Source organism: Pelodiscus sinensis, chromosome 22 (assembly GCF_049634645.1).
Source record: "Pelodiscus sinensis isolate JC-2024 chromosome 22, ASM4963464v1, whole genome shotgun sequence".
Classification (NCBI taxonomy): domain Eukaryota; kingdom Metazoa; phylum Chordata; order Testudines; family Trionychidae; genus Pelodiscus; species Pelodiscus sinensis.
This window is the reverse complement of record NC_134732.1, coordinates 23,250,413-23,268,633: the sequence shown is the minus strand read 5'-3', so window position 1 is coordinate 23,268,633 and position 18,221 is coordinate 23,250,413. Positions and strand designations below refer to the sequence as shown.

Below are 18,221 nucleotides of genomic sequence, written 5' to 3'. Positions count from 1 at the left end.
CGCTTACGAACAGCGTGGTCGCCATGGAACTCTATGGGATCCGAGTTACGAACACTTCGAGTTACGGACCAAGCGTTGGTCCGTAACTTGTTTGTAACTCAGGGAGCGTCTGTAAAACAAACTTGACTAGACTCTTACCTTCCTCTTCATCATCCTCTGGAGGGGACGGAATCATGGAGCCCTGCGACCCAGACTGTGGCAGTCGAATAGAGGGGCTTGCTGTAGTTTTTCTTCTCTCCCTTTCAGATTCACTTTCTAGACACACAACTTCATATAATGTATCTGTATTGTTCTTCCTGTCCTTTTGTTTGATCTGGATTAGAAAAGCACAATTCTCAGTTAGGAGTTATCATAGGACTGTGTGTTTCACAAGGTTCTTTCTACATCCTCTCCTTGGGGAAGAGGGGGGAATGGTGAAGCAGCATTATGATTACAGTCCTTTCAGTGCCCCAAGGTAGCTTCCAGGGCTGTGAATGCTTGTGGTGTTTGCTGTCTGCCCCTATTTCATGGGAATGCGTAGCAAACAATATCCAAAATGCATCACTCAGAATTGTATAGCTCCCGCAAGTAAAATGTACCCCTTGGGACAAATGAGTATATTTCAGGTCCAGGACTCAAACAGGCTCACCTTTTCCCACGGGAGTGGACTGGACACACGAGTAGCATGTATTTCAACAGTATATGCTATGGGGAAGCAGTTCTATGAGAGGAAGTTCAGTGAATTCTTGACTGCTGGACAACCTTTCCATTTAAATATGATGAATGAGAAAACCCTCAAACTATAGCTCGCTTCTCACCAGACTAAGAGCACAGTGTGCATCTCAGTGATAAAACGGTTCACTCTTGTTTAGTGTCCCAGCAAGGCCACTGATTGACTATTTACTTCTTCAAAAGTAAACGTGTACTCTTCCCGATTACACAGGTAGCCAACTTTATGGGATCCAAGGTTTTTGCTTCATTAATTTTCAATGCTTCTGTTCTGCTAAAGGGAAGTTAACACAGACTTTCTATATAAATACTTCACAAAATTCTAACTTACTTCAAGACTATTAAAGCAGCTTTACCTTCCACTCAAAATCAAAAATATGGAAAGAAATAATCTCTCCCCCACAATTTCTCTGTAAAAAAATTCCAAAGCTCAGTTTTACCATTTTAGTAATTTTAAATAATGGGAATTATTCCAGACTAAAAATCACTAAGTCACTGAATGTTATCTGAGAAAATAAAATCCCTCTGCTTCCACCACTTCCCAAACAAGAAACATTTGCAAACTAAGATAAGCTAATTCTACATAGTTGTATCTTTTAAAGACTAATCACATCTCTGTAGAAACAAGTTTCCCTTCCATGCTTATCAGGTATAAACGATCAGTCACTTCAACTATGAATTGTGCTAACTCCTCCATTAGTAAATACTGGAAGCTGGATAACCCATAAGGGCGGCAAACAAGGCACAGTTCAATGAGATAAAAGGTCACAATTCATGCAGCATTTAGTAAGACAAAAGATACAAAATTAGCTAAGTAAGATAAGCTTCCGTATATTACAAGGCAGAAAAACAGCCTGTATTACAAAACTTGTGACATATTTATAGCTAACTGCATTAATTGTTCAACATTTCCATAATCCACTTCAAAAAAAATCAGTCCAAATAGGAGAAGATAAGACTAATCTCCTACATGGAGGGATTTTCCCCCAGACTATATTTTGAAGGAAGGTTTCCATGACATTGCTACATACCAGTGTGTTCCTGGAATGCGCTGTTCTGCAAGGTAACTGGTTACACATGGAATTAACTTTAAGTAAAAGAGATGAATGCAACAAAGAAGCTCCCTTGACGAACCTGGCATTTGTTGCCTCTCAGAAACCGTGCCATTATTTGCTATTACTTTACAAAAACAATAATGATGACGACAACAACAATAATAAAAATTAAAAACCAAGTGCAAAAAAGGACATTAGGGAAAAAGTTGTCTGTTTCTCCTGAACCTCCTGAAGAGGTAAATCCACATAATTCATGAACAATGAGATCAGAGTGTTCCACCCCTCACTCTTCTTGACTCCGTTCAATAGTATTGGACTGTGTGAATTCATCCGCAGGATGGTTAGTTTTCATGCGTCCTCCATTGCTTCTGAAGAGTGGTTTTGTTTCGGGGTAACCATTTCATGAGCAATTTTGGGAACAGCTTTTTTCCTCCATCACATACTAACTCTCAGGTGACTTTCACCTTCCATTTTCAAGGCTTTGACTGTTTCTGGTATGAGTTATGATATTATTCAAGTGCATTTCTTAGACAATGTACCCATTCTGTCCAGCAGGTGGAGTCAAAAAGCTACGATGTTAGCCTTCTTGACATTGCTTTCCAGTTACATTTTTAAACAAGAAAAGTTGGGGTATTTGGTTCGTTGAAACCTTTACTCTAACCATGTGATGCAATAGAAAAGAGAGCAGTGCAGTGACCCTCCACAGTTCTTAGACAATAACAGCAAAAATAGTCTTGCTAGGTCAATTGTCCAATTTTCCTGGGACAGTGTTTCTCAAACTGTGCACCCGGGGCTCCACGAGGTTGACAAACTGGAAACATCGATGGGTACAACACATACAATCAGTGGACCGTTGGGGCTCTGCATAAAGTTTTACGCATGTAAAGGGCTCCAGAGCCCAAAGTTTGAGAACCGCTGTCCTGGGACATGTGCATTTAAATCCTGTTGGAAGTTCTGTTTATCTTTGCAAAAAGTAGCCTTTTCTATTTGTACGCGTATGGCATGTCAAGTAAAAGAACTGCAGGACTCGTATACTAGGAAATGTTGTAACATCCTAAATACCAGGTTTGAAGGTACAGAAGTTAATTACATGTGACAATCTGCAGCCTGATCCTGCAGGCCTTATACACGATTCATTCCAGTGGCTTCAACAGAGCACACACATGCATCAGGGCTTCAGAGCTGGGCCTTGTCCCCATATGTTTATATTTATCCTGTAATGCACCCTAAAACCTACCACTGAAGTCTCAGAAGAATTTAATTATAGGGTAGTGACAGTCAGTTAAGCTTATACCCAACTATGCCAAGCCCCAAATGTAATGGTAAAAAGACAGCATTACCTGTTTTAGTTTTAGGAAGAAGTTTTCAGTGGAGCTACGTTTGCTGAAGGGCCAGAACAATCTCTCATTTGGTGAGCAAACTCGGACTTTGGTCTCCAAAAGGAATCGCACAGGTTCTTGTACCTCAGTTATCACCAAATCAACAGCTGTAGTCATGAACAGCACTTTATCTACAGAGAGAAAAAAAATCAAGCCAATAATACAATCACCTGCCGACAAATCTCAGTGGAAATTCTCTCTCATCTGTCTACCTTGTAGTAATGTTACTGTAAAAACTAATTCTGCAGAAAATTAGCAGAATTCAGAAGAAATTAGCAGACCTAACACCCCAATATAAAGCAAAGGTTTCGGTGACTGGCACAGGTCAATTAAGATGGGCTATTTGCTAGCAAGAGAAGCTGCCCTATCAGAATCTTCTCCCAGCAAAGAATTCTTCTACCACAGAAAGATAAAAATCCTTTGTCACGTTCTTCAAATCCCTCTGGAAAACTAGCAATCATGTTCCTTAAAACAATTTCAAATATTTAATTAAGACTCTGATTTAAATGGTGACCCTCTACTGTGCAAGTGTGGTCCCACCAAGTTCTTTTGCTAAACAAGTCTTTGGATGATGGATAAATCCTATCATGTTAAGGAGATTCTAAAAAACGTTTACAAGACCACCACAGCTGTGGAAAAAGTCTCTCCCTGACAGAGCAGAGCGACCAACAATAGGAGCAGGACTCTCTGCGAAATGGGAAAGACTAGGCCAGACAATTTTAGGACCACTGGCATTTCTGAGCTTTGGGCAATTCACAGGTAATGCGCCAATTTCCACACACAGCTATGATAACTGTGAAAATCAGGTGTGTCATTGTTCACCTAAAATATTTAGAAATGTATCCTTCAAGAGCCATCATTAGGCTTACGAGCCAAGCACGATGAACAAGGCTAGCTTACATTGCAGATGAACGAAAACACAAGAAGAAAACAAAGCAATGGATATGCCCTAATCACACTTGGAAGATCTTATTCGTAATTTCCTGGGCAAAAAGCTTCCTGTTTTTAAACAAACATTTTGATTCTGCAGAACCTGAATCAGTCACGGGGGTTGGCTGTAGCCTGGCAGCTGAGTGTACGAAATAGGCCTCTACCTTGATAGATTAAAATCCCCATTGGCCTTGATTATTGCCTTGATTAAGGACTGGAAGAAACAGCACTAGTGATCCTCACTCCCCAAAACGGAAATGGAGAGAGTACAAGAGATATCGAAAGCCCCATATATCTCCCAGCGTAGTGAATTTTTCTCTGCTACATGTAAAAATTTTCTTCTAGTGGTTTTCTCCACAATAACCTCTGTGCAACACTTGTTGGATTTACAGTAGGAATGAAGCACATCACAAAGGGAAATCCTGTAATAGACGATCTTGTGCAATTCATAATGGGAGTCGGCAGAAACTAAAGGGGAGCAGCTGGAATGAAGGACTAGACCTCCTGCCTCATCCCTTTCCACACCCTGTACAGCCTTTCCTTTCCCTAGTAGGATGTCTGATTACACTTTTGGTATGCCAAAGAACTGACTAGTCTCCCAGGCTCCTGTTTCATTTATTCGATTCACATGTCCCACGTGAATCAAACTCAGAGCCACAACACTGTTTTCACTACATGATGTTACTGAGGGAAAAAGTGAAGGAGGCCGCCCCAACCTCGCTCAGCAAGAGCCCTTTTAAACTAACAAAGAGACCCAGCGCCTGCCAATTCCGACACACATTCCTGCTGGTAATAACGTTATTTTTGTAACGTTGGTACCTTTCGGAGTTTCTTCATTTACAATTTGGAAATGTGGAGATTTTTGATTCCAACTCCCAGTGATGATGTACGATTTCCCATCAGAGCTTTTACCCATGGATTCCTAGAAGCAAAGGAAAGAGCAAACACGTTGCTATTAACATGAAACTCATTTTAAAAATGCCAAGTGCTCGGTGCGCTCAGGAAAGGGGTGAGTCCCAGCCCAGAGACCAATTCCTGACGTCTGTTCACAAAACAACTACTGCCTGGGCAGCCACAGGGCAACCTCCGCAAGTCCACATCACTCAGCTGTAACCAGGAAAGACCATCTCTGGGGAGGAGAGGAGAACTTAGCCTGCACCACCTTTGACCTTCCAGCTGACCCTACCAAGAACAGGGCGATGATTGTGTGTGACATGCACACTGACTGTGCAAAGAACAGTCGTTCATTTCAGAGTGGTCCAAGAGCCATCTGCAAGCTAGTGACTTTCAGGCCACTCCTAATCCAGGTCAGATTATCTACAGTGGAAAGGCCAAACCATACACGCTCCCCTCAACACTGCCCTAGAGGAGTCCAGGCAATTCAGTGCTTGCAGCCTTATTTCGTAATGTGCGGTCTCACAACGACAGCTACTTGAGTGGTACATTCACTCCATGAAAACACGTGCACAAAGCTCCTAAACCAGAGTTTCTTAAACTTTTTAAGACCGAGGAACACCAAACAATTTTTTTTAGGAGGAACTCCAAGGCCGGGGAAAAATGGAGGAAAAACAAACACAGAAAAACAAAAAACCTCCCAGATTTTGAAATCTGTTCTCTGTGGCACACCTCCGACTGCCTCGCGGCACACCAGTGTGCCACGGAACACAGTTTAAGAAACACTGTCCTAAACTGTTTGCCCTGGGGATGCATTTCATTGCCTATCCTATATTGAAACCAATTAAAATCAAGAATACTGCCTTACAAACTGCTAACCCTAAAAAGCTTCCCAGCTGTTTCACACTAATGTGTCTTGATACATTGCAGGGCTGTAATAACAAACATCTGACAGTGTGAGATTGTTCTATCCTCAGTGTCCTTGGTGTCTCAAGGACATTAGAGGGCACATCTCTTATACTGGTCTTTTTCTAAAATATACACACATTAAAAGCTAGGAAATGCAGAAATAAGGTTTCACAAGCAACCTTAATGAAATCCCCCTTGTCTGTATGATTGATAATATAAGTAAGGATGTTCAAATGCACCGGTTCCGGGACTGCCGGGGGCTCTTACAACGTTTAAAAAGCAGAGGCTCAGTATCTGGGACCCGACTTATCTGTCCCGGCTCGCACTGGCTCCCCCGCTGCATGTCTGCCTCCCCTGCCCCTTGCGGAGAAAGTGCTGGGGGAAACCAGCTTTTAAGCTGGCTCCCCTCAGCACCAGCTCCTGCTCCCCCGCCTTGCTGCCTCTGATATAGAAGCAGAGGGTGGAGGTGGGAGGGAAGCGACTAGTCGAATAGTGACTCAACTAATTGCTTACATCCCTAAATATAATCTTTATTTACAGGATCCCATTCTTTTCTTTCCACAAGATTCTCGCCCCACAATGGCCAGGACTCACTAAACAACCAGTTAATTCAAGATTTTGTTTTATCCTCATTGTTCAGCTTGTGGCCTCTGCTCTGAAAACGAAGTTATTCATTTACACATGGCACTTTCCTACAGTGCTTGCCCCAACAGAATCTGGATGCTTCACAACCATTAACAAATATATCTTCAGAATGCCTTTCCTGAGGCCAGGTGGTAGTATCTTCATTTACTGAAGGGGAACCAAGGCAGGGATGAAGGGCAGAAGTCTTTGCTAATTTTGCTGCCTAATTTGAAGCATCTCAAATCCTGCCTTTTCAGAGCACATTATATAGCCCTTGATATGTTCCAAGGACAACTACCATTGAGTTGTGTACATCAGACCCTACATCTTATGTCAGGCATCCAGAAAATGAGAACAGCAACCAGCTGTATAAAGCTATCAAAAAGACTGGAAGCTGTACATTACAGATGATTGAGGGAGAGACTACATATTTCATTGAAAGAGAAAATAAAAAACGTAAAGAATAAGGGCGCCGACAGAGCAGAATCTATTTAAACAGAAGAACTTATTCACACAACACACAGTCAATCTATGGAACTCACTGCCAGAAGATGTTGTTCAGGCCAAAATTATAACTTATTTCAAACAAAGAACTGCATACATTCCTACAGAATAGGTCTGTCAGTGACTATGAGCCAAGATGGGCAAGGATGCATCCCCATTCTCTGGGTGTCCTTAAACCTCTGACAGTCAGATGCTGAGAATGGACAGCAAAGGAAGGCTCGCTTAATGCCTGCCCTGTTCTGTTCAGTCTCCGAAGCATCTGGCCTCATCAGAAGAAAGGACAGAAGATGGACCATTGGTCTGACCCAATCTGGTCACTCTTACATTCTTCCAGTTTCTGCAACAAAGTTGGGAGGTATTGCTAATTCAGAAAAGGATCGGGATATCATACAGGAAGATCTGGATGACCTTGTAAATTGGAGTGATAGCAATAGGATGAAATTTAATAGTGAGAAGTGTAAGGTTATGCATTTAGGAATTAACAACAAGAATTTTAGTTATAAGCTGGGGACACATCAGTTGGAAGTAACAGAGGAGGATAAGGACCTCGGAGTCCTGGTTGATTATAGGATGACTATGAGCTGCCATTGTGACATGGCCGTGAAAAAGGCTAATATGGTCTTGGGATGAATTAGGCGAGGTATTTCCAGTAGGGATAAGGAGGTATTAGTGCCATTATACAAGGCATTGGTGAGACCCCATTTGGAATACTGTGTGCAGTTCTGGTCTCCCATGTTTAAGAAGGATGAATTCAAACTGGAACAGGTACAAAGAAGGGCCACTAGGATGATCCGAGGAATGGAAAACCTGTCTTATGAAAGGAGACTCAAGGAGCTTGGCTTGTTTACCTTAACCAAAAGAAGGCGGAGGGGGGACATGATTGCACTGTTTAAATAGATTAGAGGGATAATTACCAGGGAGGGAGAGGAATTATTTAAGCTTAATACCAATGTGGACACAAGAACAAATGGATATAAGCCGGCTAGTAGGAAGTTTAGACTTGAGATTAGACGAAGGTTTCTAACCATTAGAGGAGTGAGGTTCTGGAACGGCCTTCCAAGGGAAGTAATGGGGGCAAAAGATCTATCTGGCTTCAAGATTAAACTAGATGGGTTTATGAAGGGGATGGTTTAATGAGATAACATGATCTTGGTAACTAATTGACCATTCATTATCAGTGGTAAATAGGTCAATGGAGGGATGACAGGAGTTACTATAGAGAACTTTCTGGGTGTCTGGCTGGTGAGTCTTGCCCACATGCTCAGGGTTTAGCTGATCGCCATATTTGGGGTCGGGAAGGAATTTTCCTCCAGGGTAGATTGGCAGAGGCCTTGGAGGTTTTTCGCCTTCCTCTGTAGCATGGGGTACAGATCACAGCTGGAGGATTCTCTGCATCTTGGGGTCTTCAAAGTATTTGAAGGCTTCAATATCTGAGATGTAGGTGAGAGGATTATTCTAGGAGGGGTGGGTGAGATTCTGTGGCCTGCACTGTGCAGGGGGTCAGACTAGATGATCACAATGGTCCCTTCTGACCTTGAAGTCTATGAGTCTATAAAGCAAGGCCAATGGCCAAGAAAAAATCCCCAGGTCTGGCTCTTGTCCCTGCTGTATTTGAGGCCAACTGTTCTTGCTTCCCCTTGATTGGGTACAGGCAGAGAGAGCACTGAGAGTACAAGAGTGCGTCTGTTCTCAGCTCCTGTGCCCAGTGGCCCATAGCAGATGGGAGCAACAACTGCAGGGGAAGTGCTGCTCCGCCCTTATGGCCCTGGACTGAAGCCTGCCCAATACAGACAGACAGAATCTTTGCTACAACTTGGCTGCTAAACCTCTGCTGAGTATGAAAAAGCCTGGTTTGCACAGAGGCCTATAATTTGGCTAAATTCAAGAACTCTAAAGGGCAAATTGCTGACACAAAAGCAGCCTTCCCACTCCACCCCCCTCACCACCACCAAATTCAAAGACCCTGCTCCAAATCTTACATGTGCTACAGCTTCTCATGGAAACATTTGTACTTTTTAAAAAAATATAAAAGGGAATTTCTCCCCACTATTTTTGAATACAGCTTTGTCAAAGCATTTCAATAAACTTCAGACTTAGGAAGACACCAAGCGCAGAAAATTTCAACCTGAATTATTCAAGTTTGGCAAAATCATAAGCCACTGAAATCAGGCTCTTCACACGGTAAATATCAGCCAATTTTAATGATAAATGGCACTACCAGCTCCATTAAAACAAAAGAAAAAGTGACTTCATTTTAAATAGATAATTGACTATAAATGGAAATACTACTGGTTTCATTGCACTGCACAGTACAATGTGGAACTTGCATTCTGCTTCTTTTTAAAAGTTCCTCTAACTTTCTCTGTGGCCTCTTGGTGAGGCTATTAACCACAATCCAAGGCATTTCAGATGCATGGCAGAATTTAACGATAGGCCTTTGCAGAGCACAGAGGAAGCAAAAAAATTCTCTGCTAAGACGACACTAGCATGTCTGCGAATGGGTATCCAGAAGAGAGCTAATGAACACATACTGACACTGTTCACATTTGAATAATAGCTACTGTCCTTCTAAGAGGGGATAGGACTGCATTCTGAAGCAAATCAGGAATTGACTGACATATGCATAAAGTACAATGGAAAGAGAGGTGTTTAGAAAGACTTTGTTCCAAACCAGTTTTAAAATTTAACTTGTCCAGTTACCTGGTTGCCTTTCAACATGAATTAAAACAGAAAAGACACTCTTCTACAGATGGTAATAGCACACTACTAAAAACACTATTCAGATTTAAAAAAAAAAAAACACCAACACAAATTATGCCTGTGAGACACCCAGCACCTTAGCAATTACTACATCAGCACTTTGCAGATATCTAACCAAAATACAATAAGCCATCAGTGAAACACCCATATGCTAATTCCAAAACTCTGAACTGAAATGATTATCCAGCTTCCCTATAAAAGTTCGCACTATGATCTGGCTGGAATGTGGAGGACAACGAAACATTTGAGGCAAATTGGGCTGCTCGTCTCAAATACCAACATGGATTAAACCCTTTTAAAATCGAAGTCATGGAACCCTTCTCTTTTGCTGTAGAACTCCATCTTTCAGATTAACGCATTATTATACTTAATCCACCTTCACATTTGGGGATGTGTGGGTGAAATGAACTGTGCCCTTTTATGATGCCCTGAGTGCATGCTGAAGAACTGGCTACTGGTGACCACACAGTCAGATCTTTCCAGCCTGTTCCCCGGGATCAGACATTAGCGCTGCTTAGAAATCATCTTGCTCTTTGTTAATAAAAACCCACTTTACCAAATCTAAAAGGTGCATGTCACCACTCCGAACGTCCTTCCCAGGGCTCAGGAGAAGGCCAAAACATCTGCAAAAACACCAAAAAAGTGATTATAATTCAGGGACATGCTGATACCACTGCCTACAAAATACCCATTTACGTACATCTCTGCCTGCGTATCGCACTGGGCCTTTGAACACTACACAAGAGCATGCAATTCCGTTCCCATAACTGCTCTATCACATGGCTCTCTTCTGCTGTGGCCCTGGAAGTTATTTAAGAATCTGCACTGCAGGAACAGCCCAAACGTAGCTGTGACTAACAAGGTTAGCTGGTTGGCCAGGCCTCTCTCACTTCCTATTGCTCAGGATATTTGCATTAGGCACTTTCTATACCTGTCCACACAACCACCACATCCAAAATTGAAGTGCAAAGGTATTTTATGCCTTTATTTAGGCCTGCCAATGGGAGGGGGAGCAAAAGGGAGCAGTTACACCGGGCCCCCGCGATTCACGGTAGTGGCAGCATCTGGAGCACCGGGCCCTTTAAATTGCCACCAGAGCAGCAGGCAGCATGCTCCGGGCAGCTCTAAGGGCTATGGGGTGGGGGGGTCGAGCACTCCAGGAGGCAGAGGGCCAGCTGCCCCCCAGTCCCACTCCATCTGTCTGAGGTCCTGTTCCTTCCAGGAGTGCAGAGATCCTCCCTCCCCCTTTGCCTAGGGGCCCAGCGTGGCTGTTGGCTCCCCTGCTTTTATTTCACAGTAATGTCAGGCTCAAGTAGCAGACATGGCTTTATTTTCCTGCTTGCATCACAACCTCAATTTGTTGCATTTCTTTTCAGACTGCAAATTCCATGGGGCAGAAGCTCTGGCCTCCTCAGTAGTATGAACAATGCAGAGTAGACTGTTAGTGCTTGGATAGAGAATAAATCTCCTTCCAGCCAACAGAAGGTCATGAGAATTCCTTATCCCCCTCCACTTTATATTCTCAACTACTACAGATTCGGGGTATGTGTAGTGCTGTGCACAAGGTGACCAGATCCTGCAGGAATGCTAAAAAAGGACCACCACGCGCGCTCAGATTTCACGATCTTTCCATCCGTGACCCGAATAGGCCAGTTATTTATGAAGGAATGCAACGGAGATTACAGAATGATCTATATGATATGCAACAGATTCTAAAATTACATAGTTTCCAACCAAAATTTTTTCTGGTTCCCTTGAAATTGAAGCAGCATTTAACACTCCCTGCATACAATCAGGAAACATAAAATAGGATAAGTACTTTCCATGCAAATTATAAAAAAACTCATATCAACACAGGATGTTCACCAAGAGAGAGATTACGGATTTGCTGCCTTTGAATTAGGAACAACATAACTAAAAAGAACACAGTTAAAGAATTCAAAACACAGGTTTACCTCTCAATGGCAAGTTCTTTATTAGTTGTCTGTTGAACATAAATCACAATCTTCTTGTCAATTCCTTGGCGGAGTTTAAAACATTGTCTGTCTTTGTCTTTGGGAACTGCACTGTTATTTACCAGAGAAGGGAGAAAACGACAGATTGGCATTTATCTGTATCCTTTCAATAATCAGAATAGCATCAGACATTTGTTGACGTCAGCTCTTACACACAGGTACTCAGACCTTTCTTCCTCACTCACTACAGTCAGTAACAGAACAGAGCTGGCAACGTAATTCAGGAAATGGTATTCCCTTGGGCTTTGAAATTAACTAACATAACTCTTTGTATTATGTAGCTGGTTCTTGGATGCTTTCAACAGCACCACACAAGGGGTTTTAAAATACTGAGGTTTAAAGCAATTTCATTATGTATTAGAAACTGTGAATCATCCAGGTGCACAGTGTGACAGCAGGGGCTCACCTGCATTCATTTTTGCAGATACCGATACAAAATTATGTATCTGCACAGGGTTCTAATTCTAAGTGCCCGGGCTGGGCTGATTACATTCTGCTTCTTCCATATTACTCCCAAGCATCTGAATTGGGTAAGATTTTCTCTTTCACTTCCTTTTCCTAAGAAAAGATTGCTTTGTGGTGTTAAAACAGCAGCTGCATTCCACCCCAGGGGAAGCTGCATTTCTGGAGCTGAAAAGATCCTTGCATACAGCCTGACCCTGAGGCCCTGAATTGGTATATCAGTTTGTTCCGTTTGAGCTGTGGTTTGGATGCTCCTGGATGGGAGATGCCATAACAAAGAGGAGGGGGGAAAAGGGAATTTGTTTTTAAATAATATTTCCATGGGACATAAATCCAAAAAGAGAAACAGCGTTGGACTTCTGGTGAGCAGCCAACCTGCTTCACAGTTCCAGGAGCACATGACAGTCATGTTACTGTGAGATAAAGGCAACCCCAGAGTTATAAAATTCCATCCATTGCTGCATACAACAGCACAGAGCACTGTATATGGGCTAAACAGAAACAAAACACCAAAGAAGGCCTCTGAGGAATCAGGGTTATGCAGTGTTAGACACAGCCGCCCCCTTTAGAACTGCTACATTGTCTGTGGAGAGCAGAGTCTCAGGAACAGACACAGAATCCAGCAGCACTTGGACTAGAAGACAGAACAAAACTGGGTGTCTTTGAGAGACAGGACCCAGAGGACAAGCATTCAGGAACAGCCACAAGCTCCATTTAGAGGGTTATAATTAAATATCTGCAGCTGGTGGAGAAATTTAGCATCATCATCACAAGCAGAGGTTTGAATTTCAGTGAAATGGTTCATGCGACAAGGATGAGTTGTTGACATCTAAGCCTGTGACAATGAATTTGAATTCAGTCTCCTTCACCCCTGCTGCCCTGAAACAAAGGCTGGGTCCATGCCTGAGGAAATCCCAAAGAAGCAAACAGGAACAGAGGAGCTTGGCACGTCTATTTCTCGGAACAAGCCACAGGCTAAGAAGCAGTGGGCATATGCGGCAGCAATGAGGAGCTGTGGTCTGCCACCAGGAATGAATGCAAGCCTCCGGAGGTCCCAGGGAGCAGCATCCATACAGCTCTATGCTCCAGAGAAGCAATACAATCCACAGACACTGCTGGGCTCCTAGGATACATCCACAGAGCAATGAAACACCCACAGCTGCCCAAGTCAGCTGGCTCAGGCTGAGGGGGCTATAAAACTACTGTGGAGACATCTGGGCTCAAGCTGGAGCCCAAACTCTGGGACTCTCCCGCCTCACGGGGTCTCAAAGCCCAGGCACCAGCCCAGTCTACACAGCACTTCTCAGCCCCACCCCGTGATCCCAAGTCAGCTGACCTGACACATCATGGCTGTGAAATGGATTATACAGCTCTATGCTCCAAGATATATGTACCCCGGGTCACAAGATAAAGGCAACAGTGGCAGCTATTGATCTTAGAGGCACAGAGTACAAGCTCAAGATTCCAACTTTGTAGTCGCTGTCTCTTGGTAGAGAAAGCCTCTTTCACATTGTATTGGCACTATGCTTCCCTAGGGGTTACTTCTGCTGGAAAAATTCTGACACGTATAAGCACAGCTTAATTTCCTGAACACGCTCATAGCAAAATCAAGGCAAGTGCTAGAAGCAGGAAATGAGCTTCCATATGTTTCTTGAGAGGCCAAAGCTTCCGCTCTACAGGAACAGACTAACTCCTTTTCACATATGAAGTCAACTGTGGCTTTTGAAAAATTATTCCATTTCAAAGAATGTTCACATTAAAATCCAAGGTCCTCATGAATAATAATCTGTACAGATTTCTATTCACTCTTGGGGGGGCTGATTTTTGACTCCACGTGGTGCTGCAGTGCTAGCTCTTCAGAGAGGAAGTCATGAAAGGGGCAGACGGTACCAGATGGGAATTGGGCAGGGAACACATTTCTGTGCTGCACTAGTAGGGTAGCTGAGGCAGGTGCTTGTGGTCTTCGTCATCAGGCTGCTGAAGCAATAACAACACTGTACTCGCCTAATTATTCACCACGTATCTTTGGGACAGGAAACAGATTTCAACATCATATGAAGAGTCATTTCCATCTTTGCTGGGCAGTTGCATGCTTTTAAAAGTTCTGTGTTCAGGGTTAGTGGATAAAAGTTTTGTGCACTAATAAAAATATTGAAAGCCTGCGACCAAGTGGAAGGGATACCTGGGTCTCAAAGAATAATCCTGGTAAATACTGCCCTCCTCATGTCTGGTCACTGAAGAATTTTGAGCATGTGGAAGCCCTTGTTTGCTGCAAGCCTTCTCTGACATATCTTGCCAAGTTTTAAGTCCAGCTACTTTTCTGATTTACCCAGACCCCAGGTTTCGTGTTAAGGTGGCCAGAGTGGGTTTAACACTTTAATAAAGCAAGCTGATGGGAGCTGACGTGTCATGTCCTTGCAATTTTTTAGAGGGGAGTTTATGCTAAGTGTGTGGTCAGACTTTCAGAAGATGTTTAATACCAGGTTGCTCCCACTGACTCTAATAGGATCTATGGCGTTGCGCACTCTGACCAGTAATATTTGATATTACAATTGAAATATTACATGTTTAGGCTCAACCATGCTGCTACGAAATGCAATGAGCTGCTTTGCCCACAGCGTTCTAAAGACAAATGGGAACACGCCTGGCAGATGACCTTAGACTCGATGCAATGAAAACCACAACAAACAACAACAAAAAACAGGAAGGTCCTGAGCAAGGTAAGAGAATCTAGAATTCATCACAGCTTTATTTTCCAAAAATGCTCTCACCTGGGACTGTCTTCAAAAGGAGGATTTAGGGGTAAGCCCGCACCCCTTTTGCAATCCTTCAGCCACCCCCACCCGATGGCAAGTAAAACTCAGGAAGCAATACCTGAAATAACCTTTCCCATCATCTTCCTTGATTTCCAGGGATACAGAGAATGTGAAAATATCGCTGTCCGGAGTCTGTGGGGCTGTAGTGGCAGAGAGCGGAGTCTGTTTGGCAGAACGGCGGAAGGCAGTGGCAAAACTGTACAGTATTCGGCTCACCTGCATTCAGACAGCATCAGAGACATTAGAAAAGGTTCAAGTAGGATGGCTACCTGTGTTTTCATTAATCAGTGCAATGAAAAAATACAGCGGCAAAATATGGAGATATATTCTGGTTCTACAAAAGATAAAATAGTAAAGGTGCTAGCTGTCACCTCATGGCTGCAATTTCTATGCATTTACCATCTTCTGAGTTATGAAGAGACCACGTCTTCACAATATTCCACAGTACTTCCAGCATTTCACAATGTATTGAACTAATCAGACCCTGATTCTCTAACACACAAGGAATAATTTGTCTTTGAAGCTCTGAGAGGTGTCCAAAAATAGCACTGTGAAGCTAGATGTTTAATAATCTCAATGATTCTGGATCAAAGGTGAGTATCTGATATGGCAAGGCTATTTTTTCCTGTGGTTCTGCCTCCATATTTAACTAAGGGTGTGATGATGCTGCACTGATTTTGTCAAACTGGTGGTACCTTGTGAGCGTCCAATCATGCACATAAGCACCAACTTCCTCTCTAGCTGGGGGGGGGGGGGGTGCTCGATCTGCCCTATCCCCATTCCGTTGCTTCCACCAAACCCCACCCTTGCTCCACCCCATTTCACCACTTCCGCCAGGGCCTTGCCCTGCCTCCTCCCCGGCACATCCCAATCCCACTTCTCCCGCTCTCTCGCAGAGCTTCCAAACAGCTACAAATCAGCTGATCATGGCACTCAGAAAATGCTGGGAGGGCAGAGGAGGAGTTGGTCAGTGGGGCCACCGGCGGTGGGAGCATGGCTAGTGGTGGGTACTCAGCAGGGCACCCACTAGGTGTGTGATGCTGGTGTAACACTGCATTCAAACCTTCTTGCACCAATATAAACCTGGTTTACCTCAGTTCAGCCTGCTCTTGTTATGCAAACCATTAAGGCAAGCTAATTTGATGTAAGCCAGATTCAACCTGATCCAAAACACACACACACACACACACACACACACACACACACACACGGATAGCACCAGTTTAACCAAGACAACACAATATCGCACCTTTTGTTAAACTGATGCAACTGGATGTGTAAACAAGGCCTGTCAGCTCCAACAACAGAACTAAAATTTGATCAGTTTATTTGCTACTGTTCAAGCCAGAGCAGACAGTCTCTCACTCTTCCAAAGTGGTGTTGGCAATGCAGAATTAAAAAGGAAAAAACAGGTTTCAGAACATCTTCCAGGAGCTCAACAAATCAGCAAGATCATTTTTATGTGGTTCCTTTTTCCTGGACACTGCAGTAAGCATGACCTAAAGTCTGCATCACTCGGATGGAAATTCTGAGGTAGCTTCAGATTCATTTTAATATTATTAAATGTTACTTTTAATTTAAACAAACCTATGCATTAGCCTTTGTTGTTTTCTTTTTCTATTAAATGCAGGTGGTTTTGCATTATTTCCATATTTTCAGGTTTTTTTACATTATGTAAGGTTTTATAATGATAGTGAGTCTCAACAGTCCAGCAGCTGCCAAGGGGGAGATGAAAGTAAGCAGCTGGGAAGGTGAGACACATCTGGGTTTGTGGGATGTAGCATGAGATATTTCTGCTAAGAGGAAGCAATTAATGCTGAGACAAACTATTCTCTTTGCTTTCACAGCTAACACCCCACTGGGCAATCCACTCTTCAGAGATACTGTTTCAGGCTGCCTAAAAACTCAAGCAAATGTACCGCCTCAGATTGAACTTGACTCTGGTTTTTGAAGGTATATTTTGTAATCGTAAATGCTGAAAAAACTTTAAATGAAAGTTTAGATTCTGCAGCACAATTATTCAGCAAGGGGTGATTTACACAGCTGTAGAATTATGGAAAACATCGATACATAGGTCCTTGGAAGGAGCCTTGAAAAGTCATCCAGTCTAGCCTTCTGCACTGATGCAGGACCACATAACACAGATGCTCTCTGACAGGTGTTGGTTTTTAAAAACTTCCAGTGACTGGGATTCCACAATCCCCTTTGGAAGCCTGTTCCAGAGCTTAACTATCTGTTTCATTAGAAGGCTTTTCTAATATCTAACCTAAAAGCCACCAGCAGCGGAACCAGCTTAGAGACAGAGTCTACCATGGCATCTATACCTCACAAGGAAAGAACACCTTAGTTACCCTTCACTTGAGAAAACAAAAGAGATGGAGCACCCTGAGCTCTGTGAAGGGACCAAGCCAGAGAGTCTGGTCAGTCGTACTGGAAAACATACTTAGTAAGAAACACGTCTTTTAAAAAAGAGAGACATCTGTTAAATCAGGTGGTAGTCTGAGAAGTGTATTTCTACTTTTGTTGCTCGTCACCTTTTCTATCTTCACTCCCTAAAATGTGGTAACGCTTCAACGTATGTCTTTTTGTTTAGTCAACTTGTTTTATTATAAAGCAATTCAGTGCCTTGATTAACAGAGCGTCTGATAAGCCCAGCTGGGATAATAAGTTGCTGGGTACCTTAATGGAAGCACGAGCCAATTGAGCAGACGTGGGCGCTGGAGTTCTCGGATTGTTACCTGCAAGATTCGGCAAGGTGGACAAGCTGGGGTTCCAGTGAAATATCACACAGCTTACGAGCAGCAGCTCTCACTTCTAACACAGTGACGTACAATTCTGGGATCCCCGGCAGGCTGACATTCCTTTGCTGCACATTCCTTTCCTTGTTGTCCTACTTTCATTTGTTCTCCATGTGCTCTGATCACTGCCCTCTTAACAGCCCAAAGCATATTTGAAGACTTATCAGGTGCCCCCATAAGTCTCCTCTCAAGACTAAATAGGCAGTTTTTAAAAATCTTTCCTCGTAGGTGAGAAATCCTGACCTTTCAATCACTTTTGTTGCTCACCTCAGGACTTTCCAATTTGTTTGCTCAAAACTGCACTACTATTCCAGCTCAGGCCTCACTCATGCTGCCTAAAGCAGGACAATCGCCTTCTGCATCCTAC

General features: G+C 43.2%; 1 protein-coding gene across 5 annotated transcripts in view; it reads right to left on the bottom strand.

Moving 5' to 3' along the window:
• RABGAP1 (RAB GTPase activating protein 1) overlaps window positions 1-18,221 on the bottom strand; it is a 122,070-nt gene that overhangs the window by 77,018 nt on the left and 26,831 nt on the right. For all 5 annotated transcript variants that reach the window (XM_075905614.1, XM_075905616.1, XM_006121941.4 and 2 more), the window contains 6 exons: window positions 15,115-15,272; window positions 11,719-11,829; window positions 10,320-10,386; window positions 4,892-4,994; window positions 3,104-3,273; window positions 139-313 (listed from right to left, as the gene is read on the bottom strand). In XM_075905614.1, the coding sequence (XP_075761729.1) occupies window positions 139-313; window positions 3,104-3,273; window positions 4,892-4,994; window positions 10,320-10,386; window positions 11,719-11,829; window positions 15,115-15,272 (784 nt within the window). The remainder of the gene's footprint in view (window positions 1-138; window positions 314-3,103; window positions 3,274-4,891; window positions 4,995-10,319; window positions 10,387-11,718; window positions 11,830-15,114; window positions 15,273-18,221) is intronic.